Consider the following 24,287-nt stretch of genomic DNA (forward strand, 5'->3'; position numbering starts at 1 on the left):
GTTTAAATTTTGTGGGATTTACTGTGTGTTATTATTTAATGTATTTTTACTTGCATAAATAATCATTTTAATTTTTAAATATGTAAATAAGTGATAATTTAATCTTCGAAAGAAAAAAAAATTAATTTAATTCTTAAATATGTAAAAAGTATAATTATTTCATTATATGATAAAGTTGGTGAGATCATTATATTATTAAATTATAATATTTAAAAATTAATTTAATATTAAATTATATTTTCGATGATTAATCTAATATTAAATTACATTTTCAATGATTAATGTGGTAGTCCATCATCTAACCGGGCGAGTGAAGATATTCAACCCACCAAGCATAAGTAGGCCAATCCATTTTGTCATTGAAGAAAATTTAGAGCTGTTAAAATGGGTCAGTCCGGTTCACGTGGGTTGGCCGGCAACGGGTTGAGCTAAAAATAAGCTAGTTTAGCTCGGTCCACTTTTGTGTGGGCTAACAAAATGTCAGCCCGGCCCGACCCATCACGGATTGGTGGATTATGCGGACGGACCCACTTTTCAACTTTTTTTTTTTTGTAAAAATAAAATAAAATTATTCCAAACAACTTAAAATAAAATCCAATATAAAAACCAAACTAAATTAAATTCAAACATTGAATATTAAAGTGATTGAAGTCTTCAAAATAAACATTCAACATTGAGATAATTGAAATTTAAATATCATAAAAAATAAACTTCTAAACGATTGAAATTAAACATTAGAGTCATGGACTGTGAAATCCAGAACAACTTTCTATTCTTTTTCAACATCACCATTAATTTTATCTACAAAGACAACAAAAAACAATGTCAAATAAATAAAACAACACACATTATTGTTATGATTATTTTAAGAACAATTATTGTTATGCTTTTACCCATTAATTTCATCTACAAAGACAAACAAAAAAAACAATATCATTAATAAGTCAAATAAATAAAACAACACACATTATTGTTATGACTATTTTAAGAACAATTATTGTTATACTTTTACCCATTACTTCACATTGATTATGTGAGTGAGAAATTATATAAATGTGAAATTTACTCACATTATTGTTATGATTATTTTAAGAACAATTATTATGATTATATGCTATAAAATTATACTCATATCTTTGATGATTTCAAAGTTAAGTTAATTATTTTATATTTTATTCTTTTTACTTATTTAAATATTAATAAATATAAAATAGACAGGTTATAAGAAAATATATGATAAATTACTTTAATAAATTATAATATTTGATATATTGTATTTTATGATAATAATCCCATGAAAAGGTTGATCATCAATATGTTTAATTTTAAAAGATATTCATAATAGTTACAAAATTTTATTTATAATGAATTATTTATAATAAATTATAAAATAATAAAAATTTTATTTTATAAATATTTTATAATGCAAAAGTTTAATGAATTTAAATTTAAATAATTATAAATTTATATTTACTAATTTCTTTTTAATTTATACACATAAGGAACAAATCATGGAAATTTTCAATGGGCTTAAATATGTTTGAAGATAATACCTGCTTAATTAAAAATATAATTAATTTTTTTTCTCAATTTTAATGTAATTATATTTAATATGATACTAAATATTTAGAAAAAGATAAATTTATTAATATATATATATATATTAAATAATATTAAATACCAATAAAATATTAAGAAATTATATTTTTAAGAAATTAAGAAAGGTGCAGGCTTTGCGTAGTTGCGTTGCGCATCATTAACGCTATTACTAGCTACCAAATAAAAATTTAATTTTTTAACAATTATAAATTTATAATAATAATAAAATAAAATAATATATTATTTAAATTTGGTGGGTTGACGGACTGACCCACCAACCCACGGGTTGAGCCCACCTAACCCACGGGTTAAGTGGGGCGGGCAGAAAAATTGCCGGTACCTATTTTTTTTTTTTTATTGAGCTCAACCCACCTCTAATCCGCACTGAACTGGGCTGGCCCACGGCCGGAACCCATTTTGACGGCTCTAAAAAAATTTGCGGTTCAAACTAATAACCTAACCTTTCTTAATTGAAAAAAAAAAAGAAATTTTTTTTGTCACTGAGTTCAATAAATTTTTTTTATTATTTGAAAGCTTTTGGCTCAAAGTTGAATAAAATAGTATTTGAATTTAAAAACATTTTCATCCTTTCTTTAATATTATTAAATATTTAATTTAATATAATTAAATTTGTTAAATCTAACTAATATTCAACAACCATATATAATATTCATCAATATAATTAAATCCATTATTGATTTTTTTTATTATTTGAAAGCTTTTGGCTCAAAGTTGAATAAAATAGTATTTGAATTTAAAAACATTTTCATCCTTTCTTTAATATTATTAAATATTTAATTTAATATAATTAAATTTGTTAAATCTAACTAATATTCAACAACCATATATAATATTCATCAATATAATTAAATCCATTATTGACAATTAAGTTAGTTAAATTTGATAAAATCGCACAAGTGAATATTGTAAAATTTAAATATTATTTCAACAATCAAGCTAAATGTTAGTTCAACTTTTCTCAATCTCTATATACTAGTATTCTATTTAAAAAAATCTCTACATATTAATATTTGGTATCTCACTAGAAATACTAAATGGTTAATTAACACAAAAAATAGCATAAAAGGGGATTAAGCAATATTTTCTGTTAGGATTCTTGGGCTGAATCATTGCATGCTAATTGCTAATACTATAAACGGATCTATGTGTGTTGAGTTGAGATAAAAATAAAAATGTGTCTGTCTTTGTGGTGTAACTGTTCCGCCGCTATGGCGGTCGTCTTATTCCGAACCGATGTTTTGCCTTTGTACGGCGAAGGAGAAGGAGGACGCAATAAGAATCCTCTCCGTTACCCACCCACTTCGTCTTTTTTCTCCACACAACAATCCCCAAGATGATGGTGATGATGATTCCTTTTACTGTCATTTATTCTTGGATGCCAAATTATGAGATATCTAGCAGAAATTCAGAATTGATCTGCATAATATTGGACAGTGTTCTGTTTATTTTAGAACTAAATGAAGTAAAAGTAGTAAATGGTTTGGTTTGGTCCTGTTAGCCTCAGTAATGTTTTTTTAAAGATGGTTCTGCATTATATTAATGTTTTCAAGCTTTTGGTTTTTTTGAAATGTATTGTACTTAATCTTATGAGTAACACTTTTGTTAATTATCATAGGTATTGAAAAACTATTGTCTTACTATTACTGCAGAGGAGGGTAAAATCATTATAATCAGATAAATGTGTTTGGAAAGCTAAGCTGAATAATAAAGCTGCACGGGAGCTAAGGAATACAATAACTGTGCAGGTTGGTGTGTAAGTATTGCATACTGAAATAGTTTACCGGGTAGAATTGGTTTCTTTTACTTTATTCATACTTACTGTTACTGTAAATGTAAATATTTTCTGTTTTCATTTTATGTTTTTACCAATAACTAAAACATATTATCTTATGTTGAAACATGATTTCATTCTTTACTTTTGTTACATGTTGGATGTGTTACTATGACACTTTCTGTTGAAAATGTCATCACCTGGGCTGTTGAGTTGTAATGCCTATATATAGGCTGATGAATAAAGTGTGAAGTTAACATCTAATAGTTCCTCTACTTAATTTTTTTATCAGTGGTATAGAGCCAGGTTTTTTCTTCATCAAAGAAACATCACAACTGATTAAAATTTTCTTAGTACTAGGATTGTATAGCTTATAAGCTTTTGATTGATCACTAACACCAAGAAAAATGCATTTTTCTCCCTTGTCATCTAGCTTTTTCCTCTTCTCATATGCAATATGGACATAAGCAATACACTTCTAGCCGGTCTTCGTCTCCGCTCCATGCTTCCTCCGGTATTGAACAGAAAGAATGAGACTTCTATTCAAAATATCAATACTCCATTTAACAGCTTCGGCCAAAAAATTTTTGGAATGCCACTCCTCGTTAAGACTTCGCACCATATTCAAAATAGTGCAATTCTTCCTTTCACAAACTCCATTTTGTTGAGACATATATGCTGCTGTAAGTTGCCTCTTAATCCATGGGTCTCACAAAAAGTTGCAAATTCATGTGAGTTGTATTTTCCACGACGATCAGTAGAGAGAACTTTTATTGGACTACCAACTTCTTCTTTCTCAACACGTACTTTATAATATTTTTAAAGGCTGCAAAACTTCAGATTTCTCCGGCAAAAAATACACTCATGTTTTTCGTGCAGGTTGCACAAATTTTTTCTGAAACCATAGTTTGTTGCTACTACAAAAAAGAAAGGAACAAAGCTGCTGCTCTACGTTTATACCTCACGTATTTTCCCTGCCTTTAGACTCACTCAATTTCTCCTGTTTAAACTCACTCTTGGCAGGCAGCAGTGTCCACGGACTCTCTCTTGGCTCACCCTCTCTCTTTTTTTTTTTTCATCCAGTTGTCACTCTCTAGCTCAGATACCACTGATAAAAAAAATTACAACTCAACATTTAAATGTAAGAGGAACTATTAAATGTAAGAGGAAATTATGAATTAACTTGACACTTTATTCAAGACCACATCTTGCAACAACAAAGAAAATTGAAGAAACAATTCCTAAAGATTAGGACAAGAATAACAGACCCACGTGATGACATTTTCAACGACCCCTCTCTTAAATTGATGTTTACAAACACTCCGTTTAATACATATCAACAGCCAAACATCCTCTAAAAAAAAATTACAACTCAACATTTAAATGTAAGAGGAACTATTAAATGTAAGAGGAAATTATGAATTAACTTGACACTTTATTCATAATAGACCACATCTTGCAACAACAAAGAAAATTGAAGAAACAATTCCTAAAGATTAGGACAAGAATAACAGACCCACGTGATGACATTTTCAACGACCCCTCTCTTAAATTGATGTTTACAAACACTCCGTTTAATACATGTCAACAGCCAAACACCCTCTAATCACGATCTTGCAAAGTGGAAAACGAGTAACTTCCTCAACTTCTGAAACGCAAGCATTCTGAGGGGTTTGGTAAAGATGTCAGCAACTTGGTCTTCACTGCTGCAGTAAACAGGATCAATAACTCATCTTTTGTGTGGTTTCTTAAAAAAGATACTTAACATCAATGAGCTTGCTTCTTCCGTGTAAAACAGGATTCTTGGGAAGTTTAATGGTTGAAAATGTCATCACGTGGGTATGTTATTCTTGTCCTAGTCTTTAGGAATTGTTTCTTCAACTTCGTATTATTGCAAGATATGGTCTTTAGTTTTAACTGGTCTATAGGAGGGTACGTGTTTTATTTTCTATTTTACATATTCATATGAGTGCCTAGTTTGGTGGTAGAATGTTGAGTTGTAATGCCTATATATAGGCTGCTTTATTGATGAATAAAGTGTTAAGTTAATCCAGAATTTCTCTCTTACATTTAATAGTTCCTTTACTTAATTTTTTTTATCAGTTCCCACATTTATGTAGGTAGGTATCACAATTTGGTTAATTTGGACTTGAATTGTGGAGAGATCGATAGGAGCTCGAATGAAACTGATGACAATGAATCCCCGAATACAAAATTTGTTTTTTTATGAAGATACCTGATGCTGCAAAAGCCAAACTCATGGAAGCAATTGAGAAAATTACGAGGATGATGAAAAGTTGTTTCAAAGTACACGTCCCAAGCTGCGTATGTAGGAAAATCTAATTCATTTACAGATAAGCTGAGAGTTTTCTGTCATGCTTTCCATAATGATCTTCCTAATGGTGGTGGTAGATCGTTTCTCTTTGAATGTTTGGCCTTATTTTCTATGGGTAAAACTTTTTTTTTTTGGGACTAGTTTTTTTGTCCCTTTTTGCTTCTTCACAGAAAAAAAAATCTGAGCAAGCTATCATATGGTGCATGAATTCTAGCTAAGATAGCTTGGCTATATTTTCTATATGTCGAGTGGAATTGTTTTTACTCCCATAAAATAATGTAAAAAACGAAAAAGAAGAAAAATGGCTGATCCAAAACTAATGTGGTTCCCTTCACGGTGGGGGTTTTGATGTAATGATGTTTACGTAGTCAGCATATAGTGTCAGTCAGCATATAGTACGTATGTTAATCTCCAAATCTGGTGTGGAGAAATTTGTTTGTGATTTTATTTGTACAATAATTGATTGACTGGGCTTTCTAATTCTCATCCTTATTAACAATTCTATCCTTGTATTTGTATTTTCTGTTAATTAACACACGATGTAGGATTGTGCTAACTCCTTGAAATGTCTGTTGCAGTGAGAAAAGTTAGGATGGAGATTTTGAGAGGTTCTTTTGTAAAACAATTACCAAAAAAGTCAGAACTGTATCCACAGTCTGCAATGCATACAATTAAAAGATCAAATCCATTGAAGCAAGTGAAATATTATTGATACTTGCCAAGGATTTATTGTCGTAAATAGAATCAAATCATCTAACTAAGCAATAACAGAAAAAATGTAGATCCCTTAATTAGTTTAACATTGTGCGTAAGTTGTTGTAAATCTCTTGTTACCTGATTTGGTTTCTACGGATAAAAGAAAACAATAACAAAATAATGAGTTCAATCATCCACTTGATATTTCATTAATATCAAATGCTAGGTCTAGTATCCAATTGGCACTTGCCAATTGTCCGTGTCTTTTTAGTCACATATATTCACATAAGCCAACAAGGTACTGTACTATCCCTGTATGTGGTGCATTAGTCATATTTGTCTAGAGTGTTTTACAGTTCAATTGAATCAAGATCGGGAACCACAACAACCCTTTTGCTAATCTCGCCAAGATTGCAACACTGTTTCTGTGCAGTGTTCACAGCCATAACATCTTGAACACATCGACAATTTGAACCTGGAGACACCTGTAACAGAAACAAAATTATAAATGCAATAATTGTAGTTACAAGGTAAAACATTCTACAATTAAATTGGGCACGCACAAGGGAAAAACTAAACTGACTATGCACTTTAGTAAATATAATAAATTGAGGAGATGTACAAATAGCAAAGGGTATTTTTTTATTTTATTTTAAATGTATGGGCAAATAGCATTCTTACGTCGAGCAGAGTTTCTCCTAATTTTAGTTTGATTGCTCCACTCTTGTACACCAGCATTTTGCCCATATATCCCCTCGGCAACTCTTCCAAGGCATTCTTTGACTTTGTGGCCTCTCCCGATACTGTTGATGTACCAATTTTCTCCTTCCCCTTATTACTCTGCTTGTCCATAGGCAGAGGAGTAGGAATCTGAAAGAAAAACATCCTTTGTTCCTCACTCTCCTGTTACAAAATTATCTATGCATTATATCACAGTTTTTGCTGTGTAATGTTTGTACAATTACTTCATTATATATCTGTCATTAATGACTACTAACCAAGATCTCGAGTTCTGCAGCAGAATTAACAGTATTCTCATCATACTCCACACTAGTAGCAGCTTCACCAAATTCTTTCTCATCAAGAATTTCTACCAGAATAAAAGTTCAATACATGACTGTCATTGTTAAAGAAGCATCCTTTGGAGACTTGCTAAAAATATATTTTTCTACCCAGTGTAAGTATTCTACTGTCTTTTATCAGTATAGTTCATGAATATTAATTCTATTAATAGTTCATCTGTTTATGTATATGAGAGCAAACCTGGATCTCCAGAATTTGGCTTCCTCAAAGGAAGAGTAGTCGGATAGTAAGAGTTTTCATAATCCTGTGGTTAAAGGTTCAGATGCTTAGATGTATGAGCAGATAAGAATAGAACAGATGCGTGATGACAAATTCTCACCCATGGTTCCTTGTACTCTCTTTTGATTTTCCTGGCAGATGCATTAGAAGCATCATTTTGATCCTCAGTAGCAATTGAACGAATTTGTTCATTGGCAAAATATTTAGATGGTGAACCACTGCTTGTGCCACTATCTATAGATTTGCTTGTGCCATATGTCCTGAGGGAATGTGATGATGAACTTCCAAGACTAAATGCAACTTCCACGCTAGCTGTAAGTTTTAAACACCGAAAATAAGCAGCAAACAAGATGAATAAAATATTAATCAGGAAGGTGAAGGTAATTTATCTTTGTGAGCAGGCCACACAATCAACTAATGAGGGAGTCCAAGATATATGTTCACGCAGTCAAAATGCCGGGCTAGTATTTTCCATGGGACTTCTCTGTTAAACAGAAAAGCTTAACATATTTCATGTAAATGTACTATATCTCGTTTGAAACTATAACCACGCTTTTCCCTTTACACAGATACTACCTATACTCACCATGCGTAGCAACTGTCTTCAATTCCAAAATCTTCAACATTAACCACAAAACTTTTCAAAAAGCAATGCAACTATCATACGAAATAGGGTGATTAATAATGTTCTAGAATGTTTTTCATATTTTCAACGATGATGTCTTTTGGCATGTAAGGTTATGAAAACGAACGACAAATAGTGTTTGCAAAACTAATGAAATTTTACAACCAAAAACTAATGAAAACTTACATTTTCTTTCGACTTTAGGCTCGCGTTTTGCAGGATTTTCCTGCAAACGTAAATAACAGCAAATCAGTAACACTTTAGCATCAAGGGAAAGAAAAAGCCTCGTTAGTTTAACATAACAATTGCTAACTTATGATATAATTTAACCGAGTTAAGTCCATGTAGTCTTCATGGCAACCTCATTGACATAGAGCTTGATATAGTGCCAATAACAATATTGCCGGGAACTCAGGTAAGGATTAATAAAAGATTAACTTCTCAGAAAGTTCCCTAGCAAACAGTTTAACTATTCTGTGACAAAAAGAGTAAATTTACAGACTCACGTGTCATGAGGCATGACATCCTGCTGTGATATTCGTAACATTAATTAAACTTCACTATGGTTCAGGTAACTAGAGAACACGAGCACGTTGCTCTTATTCATATAGTGCAACATGGCATTTTGGGTGCAATGCCCATCACACTGTTTTATATGACTACCTTTGAGTGTAACACTGCATCTCTGAAAAATCTCACACTCGCATGTATTTGGTATTGATTATTTTTGTAGGAAAATAAAAATCCTTCTTTTATGTTAAAAGTTCTCTGCTTAAATTTTTATTTTATACTTTTTTTAATATAAAAGGTTATAATTCAAATTCACACATATAGCAGCACACACAAAATTTGGTAAAATTGTTAACCCTTCCAATTAATTATTTACACTCTTCACTAACTATTTTTAGTTATAGATTCGAAATTAAGCAAAATTAAAAATGCAATCTTTATATTTTAAAGTTTGACAGAAAAATAACTAATTTCGCACTTCTTATTTGAAAATAATAGCTGTAGTTAAAGAGTGTGGATAGACGAACGCCAAAAAAAAAAAGAGTGTTGATAGACAGCTACTTTTTGACTAAATAATTCACGAATATAAACGTTCTGATTTCTATTCTAACCTCTTTTTCTTTCGAGCATTTAAACAAAAGGAAGGAAATTTGCGTAAATATTTAATATTGAATTTTGACTTTTCTTTTCTTTTCTTTTTTTTCTTGTAAAAGAACTTATTTTATAATTCATTTTGGCTAACCGATCTAAGATGAAAATTTAGGGGGTGAGTTCTAACTAGTGTTATTTTGACAGCAATTGAGTTTAATTACAAAACAGCAGTTCAAAAGTTACCATAATAATAAATTTGGAGCACTGCACAGTAATAATGAACATGAAATGATTAAGAGAGACTTACATGTCGTCGACGCGAGAGAGCTCGAGGCACTTCGCTATCTTCGTTTCGCTTATCATCCGCTTCGCTGCATCGAAGCAATTTCCACAATCAGATACTAAAAATAATCTATCTATGCGGAATTCAAAGTGAATTTGCTCAATTACGTTTTGGGAGCTCGGACTGCTTTGAGATTCCTGGGTTTGAACTTGGGCTGAATGAAGAATACAAAAACAAACAAACAATATTTTCAACCAAAATTAACATTTTCAGAGAAAAGGAGACGGATTCGTTGTCTGTGAGTACCTTCCGGGCTTTTGAAGTGCCCTGATCTGGATCCATGGCGTTGCACTTCAACAACACGAAGAGCAAAACGACGAACTAAAAAAAACACCTATTTTCACGAAAAATGGTTTCGAACCCGTGACCTAGCTTTCGTTGCTCGGGAACTCTACCACTGAACGGGCAACACTATTTATGACCTCATCTCCACTTTATATTATAAATAGGTAAGAGTCATGACAATAATGTTGATTAATTCTGGTAAGAGAATTTATAACATTTAAAAATTAAAGAAATAGGTAATTTAAATAATTGTGTTAAAACAGCTTTAGTCGTTCATGTAAGATGAGTGAAAAGGATTATTTTGGACCTTACTTAGCAACTTAACTTGGTCACACATCTCAATTACTCTTGTGTTTCATTAACTAGTACCTCAACTGCTAGACCACTATACAGTAACAACAAGTCTCTTCAATTAGGTATGCTCTCTTCTCATGAACTTTTATATTTTCTTGTTGAACAAAAATCTTATTTGAATATCATATTCATATGTGTATGATCACACCTCACACGATCAATAAGGTATAGTTCTTTCATAATTGATCCGTTTAAGCATCTCTAAATCAACACCTAAAAACTCTAATCTAGCATATTTTGACCAAATGCAAACATATATAAAATTATCACATTTTTAAAAAAATATGCTATAAATAGATGCAATTTTATATAAAAAAAAATTATATTTTACCAATATTTCATGATAATAAAAATCTCCTTCATGTTTTTTTACACTCGTTTAATATCCTTTTTGTATTATTTTTTAAAGAAAATGAATTTTTTTATTCCACCCAACTAATTCTAAGTTGAGGAAATTTGATAAGTTACTTGCAGAGATAATATAACCATTTTATGTTCTACATTAAATTAAAATAGAGAAAACTTCATTTCTTTTAAATTTAAAATTTACTCTTTACAATTACACTATATGTGTTTCGACTATACTTATAGAAAAATGAGTTTATTTTTTTTTTCATTTAGGCTAAGTTGTATTTTTGATGGTACAATCATATAGATAAATATTATTACAATTCAAATTATTTAAGAGTCACAACTTAAATGATTAGCCTATCTAATAATTTATCTCAACTTTAGCCTTTTTTTACCTTTAATTCTTTGTCCTAGGTTTATCTCAACATTGAATTAGTCTTTCAAACTCCCAACAGGAATTGGGATCTAACAAAAAGCTGGTCTTCTATGTGAAAAAATATACTCATATTTAGTGTTTGACCACATCTCAAATAAGATCATATTTGAAAGAGAATGCATGTGAATTTTTTTAAAAAAAAACTGTTTGCACATGAGTTTATTAAGTTGTAATTATTTTCTTAATTTAATAAGAAAATTTAATAAGTTTGGTTAATTTTTTAAAATTGATATTCATGGTTCATGAGTTTTTGATATTAAGACCCATCATGAATGAAATGAGGAAAGATACAGACCAACCAAACAACCTATGAAATAAAACCTTGAAACTCCACACTCTTTAGCACGGGATTTTTTAAGTAATAAGAAAGAAATTTGGCTCTTTTCTCTCTAAAGGAAAAAATATTATAGACAAAAAAAAACAAAATTGAAAACCTTCTATCAAGAAAATAATTACAATTATAATAAAATACATGGGCACAAGAGACACACAATAGGGGATTGTTGACTCTTTCGATTTTAAATAATGCATAGATTAATAAATGGACGATGAGAGAGTCAACTTCCTTTCAAATTCGACAATTTAATTGTCGACTTACACTATTGCTATTGTATTGAACGTTTTTCAAGTTATACCATTTTTTTGGGGTACATTCAAGTTATACGAATAACACAATCAAATACATTTAGACCAACTAGGTAAAAAATCATTGACAAAGTTTTCATGTTACATAAATTTATAGGTAGTCTTTTGTGGTACAGATGTACAATAATAGATAACTAAAGACTAATGCAGTTAAAAGCTATAACATAAGAGAATATGCAATTTGGAGGTGGATGTTTGGAATAGGAATCAGTGCGTATTAAGTTGTCACCATTGGAGGAAGAGCTGAATAAGGATCGGTTGTTTCTACAAGCACCAATCAAGGCTTTTGTAGTGTCAAAAAAACTTCAATTGTCGTTCTTGTATTAAAAAAACGTGCAAACAATTGAAAAGTGCAACAAACGTTAAAACATTGAACGATAATATTTTAACGATAAAAAATGTAACACTTGCATAATAAACTCACGTATATTAATACGACTAAAATAAAGTTATTTTACACGACCAATCTTCACAAATTTTTCTTATTTCTTCTCCATAGCATTATTCCTCCCTTTCACATATATGATCTTAATGTTCAATCTCATTCATTTTTTTTTTATTCACATATCTCAAATCCTTAACTTCCTTTCTTATTTGTTGTCATCCAGTAGACCTAACCCAGTTCAGTCTCAAACTTTCGTCAAATTTGATGCAATATCAATCTCCAAATGATCCAAAAAAACACCGATCTTCTTGCCTAAAAATAGACCCATGACATCAACGATCGATGTATACCCAAGTGAAAATTAATTGATTATCAGGTTTCTGGCTTTAGTAAAATGTGGGTTAAAGGACCCAAACAGTTGAGTAAAAGTCTTTTCAATGGCATAGTTCGAGTTCTAAACTAGTACTAACTACGTTTGGCGAATCTGACTTCCCTAATAGTAGATTCTGGAAGGAAAAAAAGCTTCCTATTGTTATCAACCCATGAAAACAACATATCCTTTCAATTCTTCACATCTTAAAGTACTTAAACAACGGGCATATTATTACTTTTTGGCAGACGGAGACTGAAAAAAACCAAGCACACCAGCGAAATAGCATGACTCGTGGATGTGATAACCATGACCTAATATCGCATAGTTGAATTATAAAACTTTATATATCCCTAGTGACAATACAAAGCTGTATTAATTCAAAAAGCAGGATATGAAGCAGGAAAATAAAGAAAATTTCTACAAGTCCAATTCTTTGATCATTTACTCTATCTTCGCCCAGCAACAGAGCTAAACGAAGCATGTGCAGACAACTCAAACACTCTCATTTTCACCTCAGCCTTCACCTTATGCCAAATAACATTGGCCGTGTCAACTGGGCCACATGATCACTTCAGAAACATATGAGAAACTTGATAATTGCCTGTATCATGATATAAGAACTTGGTGTTCATAACACCATGTCAGCCAAACTTTTAATTTGAGGCAAAATGTAAAAATGCCACCAAAGTCTGACATTTATCATGCCAGGAACAGAGAAACGTTTCAACCCTTTTACCTGTCACACTGAACTGTTAAGTACATTTTATAGTTGCATGATCAAACCATCCTTAAAAAAAATCTCTACTACCAACCCAGAATGCCAAAAGCAAATGGCAAGGCTTGATTACCTTTGTGATGAGAGATGTATGATTAAAGGCATCTAAAACGCAGCTTCAGCACCAAGTGATTAAGAGAACTAGAGTCCTCAAACCAAAAAAAATTAAGCTCATCACCAAAACTATAAACAAGTTAGAATCAGTTGTGAATGAACTAAAAGTCTAAAACAACTGAATGTGACAACAGAAAAGTATCAACATGAAACACCAGGAACCAGCTGCCATAAGAGACCAAACAAACTTTCAAAAGGAAACATTAGCGACCAGACATTAAGTCCTACATGACAAGAAATGATTAATAACAATCATAACTATAATATGCTTTTTTGACTTCTGCCATATGAAGACTGCTATCAACTTCTATCCCGAATCTCTGCAAATTTCATAACAGTACAGCAAGGTTAAAGAAGTGAGTCCCAAACTTCGAAGAAAGACATGGCAAGAGGTTAAGAAATCAGGTTCACAAGAGCTCCAAGAAACATCAGGCCTGTCACAACGTTACATCATAACAATGAAGAGTTAAGAGAGGTAAAACCATGATAAAAATATCAAATAGAAATGCAAAAAGGCCATTGTTAACTTTATGCATGATTACAAAGCTTGAGAATGGACACCGTCAAGAAGCAGAAACAGATGCATGAGATCATTGAAAACAATAGAAGAAATTTATGGATGTAATCTTCAAAATGACGCATTCAAACATAACCAATCAGCCAACACATAAATCATGACAGCAGTTCCTTGTTTTTTAATTCACATCAAGATGCAGATTTTATACCTGAACCATAAACTGTATCAAGTTTCTGCTCCAATGCACAAAAATATTATGAAGGAGACCAGATACCATCACATTCATACATGAGCTGGAGAAAATAAATACAAGAAAATTTGTGTAGATATCACATACTTACACAATCATATATCAGTTTGCCCTTTCTTCTGTAAGGGTCCTTCAATTATACAAAATAACAGGTGGAATTCAAGTTAACAAAGAATGTTGAATACAATATTTTATATAGCTAAAATAGCTTTATTTGGGGTCAGAGATTTCGAAGAGAGGCTTTTGCGGCTAACATTGCCTTCTATTTGCAGAAAAATAAACTACAGCAAAAATTAATACATATCAAAATTCAGAAACCTTGGGAAGGTTAAGAAACCTAAAAATCCAACAAGAACAAAGCAAAGATATGTTAATGAAGCAAAAATGTGCATACAAATAGCAATAACCCTATTTAAGATGAAAATTGGTAGAGTTCATGTAAAGGCAAATAAAGTTGTCTCCAGAGCAATAATTATGGTTATTGCCAACTTGGAAGAGGCCACACAGCATAATCCAGGCACATAAAAGTTAATTTTAATAGCATTATGTATTAGGACCAATCCAAATCCAAAAATTTTGTTGGTCCCACCTGTCTTCAGTTAGAAGAATATCAGAAAAAGCTCATGGTTTTCAGGGGTGCTCATCCACTGAAATAACTTTAAAATGTCACTTACAAACGGGTGATTAGTAACATTTTAATTCTAAAAGAACTCGTGTAAACAACAATTCTAAAAGGGTTCCATACTTCAAAATAAAAAAAAAATTAAGGCAAAATAAGTTGTGAAAACAAGTCAGGAATTGAAAGCTAAATCATATCAAAGTATAAAATGTATATGGTCAACTATTAAACACGAGAAATCAAGATGGTAAACGCACCTTTTGGAACACTGAACCAAAATTGATCAAAATCATTTCATCTCTGCCATGAACTTCTCATACTCTGAATCAGCTGATGAAGCAGGAGGAGGCACTGATGGATTTGTGGCCCTAGGCACATTTCCAATGCTATGGGATTGATTGTCTGCTGATGAAGCAGGAGGTGGGACGAGAGAATTACTGGCCCAAGGCACATTTGCAATGTTGTGGGATTGATCTGAAGTTGAGACAGGCATGGGGGCAGAAGGGGGAGGTGGTGGAGGAACTGCATTATAGTAAGGTGGATATCCATAAGATGCAGGATATGTAGGTTGAGGTGGAATTGGAGGTCCTGAGTTACCATACATATTAGCTGGTACAGACTGAGTTGAGTTATTGTTGTCAGACTGCACTCCGGGTGGGTAACTCTGCTGCACTTCACTAGAAGTTGCAGGCTGGGATGGGGCACCGGGAGGGCCAGTCGGCACAGGAGGAGGATATTGAACCCCATAAGGAGGCATATGTTGACCTTGCATAGGTGGATACATAGTTGACCCAGGTGGAGGAGGAGCATAGGAAGCATATGGAGGAGGAACAGGGGGTCCCCATGGCACTGGGGCACCACCGTAACTCCCAGGGGGAGCAGTCCCAATGGGGCCACCAGCAGTATACTGTTGGGATGGATACGCACCAAGTGGCTGACTTGGAACAGGATAAGTTGGCACAGCAGACGCCGGTGGGCCAGGAGGTACAACAGGCTGAGGAGGCTTACCAGCAACTCTCACTGCAATTGTTCGACCCTCAAGGCGATAACCATTCATGGCAAGGATTGCATTGTTTGCCATTGTGATATCAGCATACTTCACAAAACCATATCCTTTACTTAAACCCGACATCCGGTCCTTGATAACTTTCGCCATAACAATCTCACCAAACTGTTGAAATAATTGGATCAAGCCATCATCATCAAGATTGGGCGGCAAGTACCCTATATACAAATTTGTATCATCAATTTCCTTCTTTACTGCAGCAGCCCCTAAGCCTGCTTGAGGTGCACCGCCAACAGTACCAGAATTGTTAGCCCAAGGAGGATTGCTTCCAGAAGTGCCTGCACCAATTGCCAATGTACTGGTTTGCTTTGTTGCAGATTCAGGAACCGAACCTCCTAACTCTGCAAGGAAATTCTGATACTCATCATCCATCTTCTTCCCAGTAGCACCCTTCACCGGACAATCTATGCTTGGATGACCACCATCCCCACAATGCTTACACACAACTTCACTCTTAAACGTTGATGTCCTAGTAGGACACGCATATTGGCGATGACCAGGCTCACCACACAACCTGCAATACTCCTCATCCCTGATCGTCCCATTCAACGCAGCAAGCTCCCTAAGCTGTTGCCTCTTATGCTCATTCAATACCTCATCCACAGGCTGCAAGAGCTTCTCCACCATACCCGCAGCAGCCTCAAGCGACTCCGGTGTCTCTGCCTCAACTAACACATGCAAATCTTCATTCTCCGAAGGGTCAGGTTTCAAATCCCTCTTCTGCTGAAGCCTACCCTCTTTCACCGATCCCTTACCACGAATCACAATTTTAGCACCAGTTTCTTTCTCCATCCGCTTCTGGGTGTTACCTCGAGGACCAATAATAAGCCCAATGAAATTGTAACCAGGGTATTCTTTCATCGGTATATAAAGCTTCTTCTGAAGCTTGGGGGGCCTATAATCCGCAGGTGGCTTAAATGCAGGGTTCTTCTTTATAATCTGAGATATAATTTCCTGCCTCTCTTTTTGCAATCTCTCACGCGCACGATATTCCCTAGTGTTAATTCTAATGCCCATGTTATCATATACAGGTTCAGGCGAAGGGGATCGAGCACCTTCAGGGCGATCATCTAAGGGCAAACCTGACTGTAACATTCGACTAATCTCAAGAAGCCTACTATTCAAAGCTTGAATCTCTGGATCGAATTCAATACCGCCCATGAAATCAGGAAGCTGAATCACCGGTTTCGGCTCGTCATCCGCCCAACGAGATTTCCTCTTCTTCGGTCCGCTCCCCGAATCGCCGCCACCGCTCTGGTCGTTCGATTCCGGCTGCGGGTCCCATCGGCTCCGGCGGCGCCGCTTGCTGGTGGTCTCCTCCTCGCCGCCGGATTGATCCCTGTCAGTGCCGCTGCGCGTCATTCCTTCGGAGAGCAATGGCTTCGAAATCTGAAGATGCAAGCCGTTGTTGTCGGCGGCGACCTGGCCGTTCTCCGATGGTTCGCCGTTCTTGGTGCCGTTACCGTTTTCTCCGGTTTCCGATTGATGTTGCGGCGGTTTGTGATACTCCGATGGATCGTAGGGAGGGAGGGGAGGGAGATTTGGGATTGAGTCGAGGGCGTCCATGGATGGAAGAGAGAGATAGGGTTAGGGTTTTAATCTGAACAGTGAAACAAGTAACACCACCACAAAGACTCCAGAATGAAATTCAGATTGTGATGATTTATTTATTTATAAAGTGTCCACCTAACACATCCCCTTTATATATGCAGCACGAGTTGGATACGAAATCCAGATCTACGGGTACGGTAAACCCGGATCCGATAATATTAAACGCAAATCTTCCACGAGACCTTTTCTTAGGATATAATGAAACAGGAGAGGTGATCATGGTTTGCGGTTCAACTTATTCAATTATATTTAATTAATTTTAAAAGTATTTAGATTTAATATAGATTTGATTATATTTAGGTTGAATAATGGGTTAAAAATTATCCGTATCTCATCTAATCTAATCCAATCATATAATAATAATAAATATTAATATTATTAATAATAAAATATAAATATAAAAATAATATAAACATAAAATTTCTTTATGCAACAAATTTGCATATTTTATATAATTATATTTTACATTTTGGTCTAATCATAATCTAATCATGAATTGGATTGATTTATATCAAAATTACTAGAATCCGACTCAATTCAAGATTTTTTAATTGGATTGGATAAAAAAAGTTTTAAGAAATTTACAAATAATTACAACTAGGGTCATAATGTCATGCACTCATTTTATGTAAGCATGTGTTAAAAATGATCTATGTGTATAAATATTTTATTTAAAAATAAATAATAAAATATATGAGACAAAATCAATCATTTATACCCTAACTAAACAATTTGAAAATTTTACTTATATATTTCTATTTTTTATAAATGAAATATTTTACCCGTAAATCGTTTATATTTTTTATTTTGAACCTAACATCAATAGGTACCATGCTTTCAATTTGATAGAATGCGGGTTTGGGTAAACGAGATAATAATACATCTTTTTTTTTTACTAGATAAAAATATATCCAATCAATTTTAAATGAGATAATAATATATCTTTATATAAGAATATATTTGGTCAATTTAAATAAGATAAAAAAATATATCTTTTTAAATGAGATAATAAGAGTATCTTTAATAATAGTTTCCTAAAGCATTTCCAACGACAATTTTTTATTTGAATAGAAAATTTTAACTAAAAAAGTAATTTATTAAAGAATTTGAATTTTTTTAATCTAAAATTCATTGTTTGGATTTTTTTATGAAGAATTTAAATTTTTGGAATTTTAAACAACTGAAAATGTGAAATTTTAATCTCCTTCTAAAACGTGAGAAATTGAAATTCTCTTATTCTATAGACGCTCACACCGCACCGCAACCTCTTGCTCGCAACCTCACACCCGCACTCTTGCTTTCACACTCGTAACCCCCTTGCGCTTACTCGCACTCATAACCTTGCTTTCTCTCTCAGGTTAGTCTCTCTTGTGTGCTTCATCGTGAGAGAAACCGTCGAGGCACGTGACCTGATTTATTATGGCAGCGCTCATGAGGGTTTTGAGATCGTCAACATGTTGGTACAAAGTTTTCATGTTAGGGTAAAGCTCGAGGTTGTGATGTGTTTCTCTGAGCTCGTCGAAGGTTTCGCCTATGGTTTTGAGGCAATCGTGGAGCGTGATTGTCTTGTGTTTCATTAGGTCGTGTTTGGTTAGGAGTTTCTTCATGGTGAAGTAGTTGTGTTCCACCACACGAAAGGTGATGCTTAGGGAGAGTTAGATGATGTCGCGGTGGTTGGTGACTTTGCGAGTGACGTTGGGCTTGGAGGCTATGGTGGAGAAGAGAGTTCGGGGTAGAATGTGGAGCCTAATTTAAAATTTTAAAAATGAAGAAATTTAATTTATTTACCCAAACACAAAATTTAAAAAATGAAAGAATTTCAATTGAAAGGATTTAGTGGGTGAAGAAATCTTTTTTTTTTGTTTGTTCTTCATTGGAGCAAACTAATGTAGCACACAATATCTATCGCGAGCAAGATCCATTTCTTCGCCATAAAACTATTTCTTTACTATTAAAAAACTATTATTTTACACAAACAAGTACAATCAACTAACAACCCAAAAAAGAGGCAAAAAACTAAAATTGAAGAAGGAGAAGAACAACACAGAACACCTTTGTCGACGGTTGCTTTGTAGTCACACCTCACCTTGTCGTTGCACCTTTATTCACACCTAGCCTTTACGTTACACCTCCGTCTCGCCTAGCCTTGTCGTTACATTGCACCATCACAGGTCCGTAAACCTAGCCTTCCTGTCACACCTCCCTTGTCACCACACCTCTGATGTACCTCACACGGGATCTAATTTCAGGGAAGAGATTTGGGAAAACCACACACAGTGTAGAAGATAATAATTTAAAAAATTAAATTAATTATTTTATTTTAACCATAATTAAGTGAAAGTTATAAAATATAAAAGTGTGAATTTCTTGATCTTTTTTATTAAAGTAAATTTGTGTATAAGTTTCTTATAAATAACATGATACTCTAAGGACCAAGTTAAAAAATCATCAAAGAAATTATAATTGAAAATGCTTTAACACCACAATGAAAGATGAAGGTCAATTTTCTTTTTATGATAATTCTCTTCCTATCATAATTTATTTCAACTCAAGAACCAAAACCTAAATCATTTGATTAAAAATAAAGTCGTTACTATTTATTCTAATAGTTGTTGATTACAAAGGCCAAGATGGATTCCGGTAACATAAGACACAAGACAAAGACTCGATCTTTTTTAATTTAAAATGTAATTTTTTTAATGATCATTCGGGCATGAAGTTATAAGAATTAATTCGACTGGATCTAAGTATAAAAAGGTTTTATGAGAAATTATAAGAATTAATTGAAATAAAGTTATTTGAGCTTTTAACTATTGCACATAGTTGTGTAAAAAAAAACTATTGCTCTAAGTGGTCCTTATTATTTAATAATTTGGGTATTATTTATTTTGAGAGTTTTATTTTGGACATCTTTCATTATTTTCATCCACTTGTAACCCTTTTTTTTATTATTAAAACTTATATCAGCATAAAACACAAGAGTTGTTATATAATAACAGAAACTTATTCAACAGTAAAATACTAGTACAATTTAGAAAACATGATAATGGTGTTTGCGTTTTTACTCATTTATGACATAGGTACGCCTAGATATATTTGCCATTCTGACACTTCTTTATCCTAAATTTTATTAGATGGTATAATTCAAGTAGATTTCACTAAAAAATCGTATAAAGAGATTATAAATCGCTTACATTATCTAGGAAACTAACTTAAGCATAATATACTCTTACTTCCTTTTTATTTGACATCCATTTGAAAATTTCAATAATTTCATGTTTGGCATTATTTTCAATGAAATAGTAAAACAGATTAATTTAACCAATGACAAGAACAAGAAGTCAAGCATGTTTAAATTTATATTATAGGGACAACCATAACATTAGATAGTCGTCTTACGAATGGATATGTCAATTAAGTACACATCGGAAAGGAAATTTGTTCAACATCCTGATAGTCATGACTCATGGATTAAAAATACTTAGCATTAATATTTAATTACTAATAAATAAAAAATTCACTTGTGATGTTATTATTGCATAATCAAAAAGACTAGTTTGTAGTCGAAAATATTTAACGCAAATCTTCCACCAGGCCTTTTTTCTTATGAAAGAGAAAAACGATGTGTTTCGAGTTCAGGTGTGAGGGATCATTCATCTATGGGATACAAATGACTTAAATTGCAACTGTATAAGAGGTTTGCAATTGCATGTTCTTATCTTACTCTCTTTTTTTAGATGTTCTTATCTTAAATTTAATTTTTATATCATATCATATATTTTTATCATCTTATCTTGTTTGACAAATGAGTCCTTAGAGTTTAATTAGTTCAATTTGAAGCAGTATTTTAGTTTGTAAATTATGAAATATAAATATTTATTTTGTTTTTTGAAAGAGTAAATTCAATTTGGAGCAATATTTATTTTATTTTACTATTAACTTTCTATTTAGAAATAGAGATAAAAAAGATTTAATAGAAAGTGATAATCGATTAAGAAAATTAAGTATAAAGATAAAAGAAGGATAGCTCGAGATGGTTGAAAGATTTTTTTGATTATTAGTTTAAGGAATAGAGATAAAATTATATTTCCTGGTTTTACTCGGCATATGCAGCTTTTGAAACTCCTTCCCCATCCAATATCATTGTTTTAAGAGGAGAATTGGAAGGTTTCACCCTTGCAGCAATCACTGATTTGTCTCCTCTTCCAAGTAGATTTTTATATTGCCAGTAGATGTGAAAATGAAACAATATGTCAATTCTAAATCTGATGCATCTTGTACATTTTTGGTCCTAGTCTATATCTCTGATTTCTTGGATAAATATATCTATCTACCTAAAAACTTCTCTTCATTGTTGCTCTATATCTTCCTGCAAAGAAGTGGATACATGAATAAGGAAGGGGACAGTATGATAAGACAGTAAACTAAATCAGCATTTGCACAGTAAATATTTTGTAATCCATGTGGCAGTTGCACCAAATGCAAGGTTAGTGGGGGAAGCATCTTGCACTTACCTTCTAATTATGTATGTCATTTTTCAATTTGTCCACAGTTAATTGAATTCCAATGAATGAAGTTAAATGTGGCTTAATTTGCATGTCATAAACGGATGTTTTAGTACCATATTTACCTCAACTAATGTTACTGATAGGATATATCTAATTATCCTGACAGAAACCCAACTTCCTAACTTTTTCAAAGGTATAACATTAAAATGCCTCTAATAACCTCTGTAAATTTTATTTTCTTGAGCCTGAGGTTCATTTTTAACTCTCACTTCCCCTGTCAAAAATCAAAGCAACACTAAAAATCTACACTTTGCCCTTCTACATTATTCAAGTTCATTGTTGGATTTTAATATAGCATATTGATACTTCTTATCCGTGCAACAATATAATAACAGTAACAGGCTCTTGAATATGGTGTATATTTTCAAGCTAAACTCCTCAAAATGGAGTAAAAAAATAGACAAAGAAACCAAGAAAAAGACACAATTTAAAAGAAAACAGAAGAGGAGCAAATAATGTTCAACCAAGTCAATAAAGTATCAGATCAACGCTGCAAGTCTTGTAAGTTGTAACCATTGAAAATATTATAATTTCATTTGCAAGGGAACAAAGCAGGTGGAAAGATCAATGCACAAAAGTGTGGCAGCAGCATCAGAAATTGGAATCCTTCGGCACAGTGTTAGTCCTCATCCTAAACAATCACTGCTATGAATGAGAACTCCTGAAATTTATAATTTCATTCACATTCATTATTAAGTATCGATACAACTTATGAATATCATTAGAAAGACACAAAATTCAGTTCACATTTTCCCCTTTAGCCAAAAATGGAAAAGCCAGAAATCACAATTCAAAATCAAACCATCTAATTTAATCTAATGTAAAGCGGAATCAAGAGAGAGGTTTGTTTTCCTGAGTGAGCATGATGATTTGAAAGACTCAATCTGTGACTGGCATTTGACATAGTCTCCCTTGTTCTCTTCCAAGCACTTTTTTAAAGCCTCAACATCACATGTTGAAATTATTTTCTTCACACAGCTGCTATCATCCCCTGCTTTTTGATCCATGAGCTCCAATTGAGAATATATAGATCCTGCACTTTACATCAAATAGCAACTAATTCAATCAAAACAATATCACAGCAAAAAAAACAACTAAATTTTGGAGTTCAAATAAGGAAATGAGCATCGAGTAATCCCGTCCAGTGTTATGCTTGAAAATGGGAAAACAGGATAATTGGTAGCAAGGAAGAAGCAAAATGTCTTACCGTAACGAAACGCAGAAGCACGATGTAATTGGATTTCGTGGTTTAGAGAAACGAAGATATGAGTTGGGTGAATTGCTATATTCTATTTCACTGAAACTGAGAGTCGATATTTTAACTCCACAAGCCCTAACACCGCTGCGGAAGATGAAGGCCAAGATTCATTCTGGTAAGTGGTAACATAAGACACAATATACAGGAAGACTCGATATTTTTAAATTAAAATGTAATTTTTAATGATTATACTAACATGATTCAATGGTTAAATTCTACTGGATGTTAGTGTAAAAAGATTTATGAGGAAATATAAGAATTAATTTTACCGGATGTGAGTATAAATTTTACATTAATTAATTAATTATAAGAATTAATTGACATAAAGTTTGAGCTTTTATTGCTCATAGTTCTGTAAAAAAAAAACTATTGCTCATAGTTCTGTAAAAAAAAACTATTGCTCATAGTGGTCCTTTTTTTCGCTGAATCGCTCATAGTGGTCTTGATCTTACTAGAATAGCTCTTAACTTAATTAATACTATGAATATTATTTATTTTGAGAATTTTATTTTGGGTATCTTGCATTATTTTTCATCCTTTCTAACCCATTTTGTTTTATTAAAACTTATATCAACATAAAACACAAGAGTTGTTATATAATAAAAGAAACTTGTTCAAAAATACTAATACAATTTAGAAAACATGATAATGGTGTGTGTGTGTTTACACATTTATGACATAAGTACGCCTAGATATATTTATCATTCTGACACTTCTTTATCCTAGATTTTATTCGATGGTATAATCCAAGTAGATTTCACTCAAAAAGTGTATAAAAAAATTATAAATCGTTTATATTATCTCATAAACTAACTTAGCATAATATACTCTTCTTTATTTTACATTCTATCTTCCCAACTTAAGTGAAAACACAAACTAAGTTTTGT

General features: G+C 32.6%; 2 protein-coding genes and 1 long non-coding RNA gene across 5 annotated transcripts; 1 reads left to right on the top strand and 2 right to left on the bottom strand.

The window, feature by feature from the left end:
• The first annotated feature begins 2,699 nt into the window (after nucleotides 1-2,699).
• On the top strand, nucleotides 2,700-7,817 carry LOC102667598 (uncharacterized). 2 transcript variants are annotated; one of them, XR_005886422.1, is made up of 3 exons: nucleotides 2,700-2,959; nucleotides 3,270-3,365; nucleotides 5,512-7,817. It is a non-coding gene; the product is annotated as an uncharacterized lncRNA (long non-coding RNA). The 2 variants fall into 2 exon arrangements; XR_001382858.3 differs by lacking the exon at nucleotides 5,512-7,817 and having other exon boundaries at nucleotides 3,270-5,444.
• LOC100817982 (uncharacterized) lies at nucleotides 6,604-10,215 on the bottom strand. Of its 2 annotated transcripts, none has more exons than XM_006587645.3 (9): nucleotides 10,040-10,215; nucleotides 9,901-9,947; nucleotides 9,758-9,821; nucleotides 8,536-8,575; nucleotides 7,825-8,036; nucleotides 7,686-7,749; nucleotides 7,421-7,512; nucleotides 7,104-7,292; nucleotides 6,604-6,907 (listed from the first exon to the last, which is right to left on the bottom strand). In XM_006587645.3, the coding sequence occupies exons 1-9, from the start codon at nucleotides 10,073-10,075 to the stop codon at nucleotides 6,773-6,775; spliced, it is 879 nt and encodes a 292-aa protein (XP_006587708.1). In that variant the 5' UTR covers nucleotides 10,076-10,215; the 3' UTR covers nucleotides 6,604-6,772. The 2 variants fall into 2 exon arrangements, with proteins under 2 accessions (XP_006587708.1, XP_003534408.1); XM_003534360.4 differs by having other exon boundaries at nucleotides 7,104-7,325; nucleotides 10,040-10,214.
• Nucleotides 10,216-12,944: 2,729 nt separating this feature from the next.
• LOC100818518 (splicing factor-like protein 1) lies at nucleotides 12,945-17,642 on the bottom strand. The gene is made up of 2 exons (XM_003534361.5): nucleotides 15,155-17,642; nucleotides 12,945-13,945 (listed from the first exon to the last, which is right to left on the bottom strand). The coding sequence occupies exon 1, from the start codon at nucleotides 17,527-17,529 to the stop codon at nucleotides 15,187-15,189; it is 2,343 nt and encodes a 780-aa protein (XP_003534409.1). The 5' UTR covers nucleotides 17,530-17,642; the 3' UTR covers nucleotides 12,945-13,945; nucleotides 15,155-15,186.
• Nucleotides 17,643-24,287: the final 6,645 nt, after the last annotated feature.

The sequence above is a fragment of the Glycine max genome, chromosome 9 (assembly GCF_000004515.6).
Source record: "Glycine max cultivar Williams 82 chromosome 9, Glycine_max_v4.0, whole genome shotgun sequence".
Classification (NCBI taxonomy): Eukaryota; Viridiplantae; Streptophyta; class Magnoliopsida; order Fabales; family Fabaceae; genus Glycine; species Glycine max.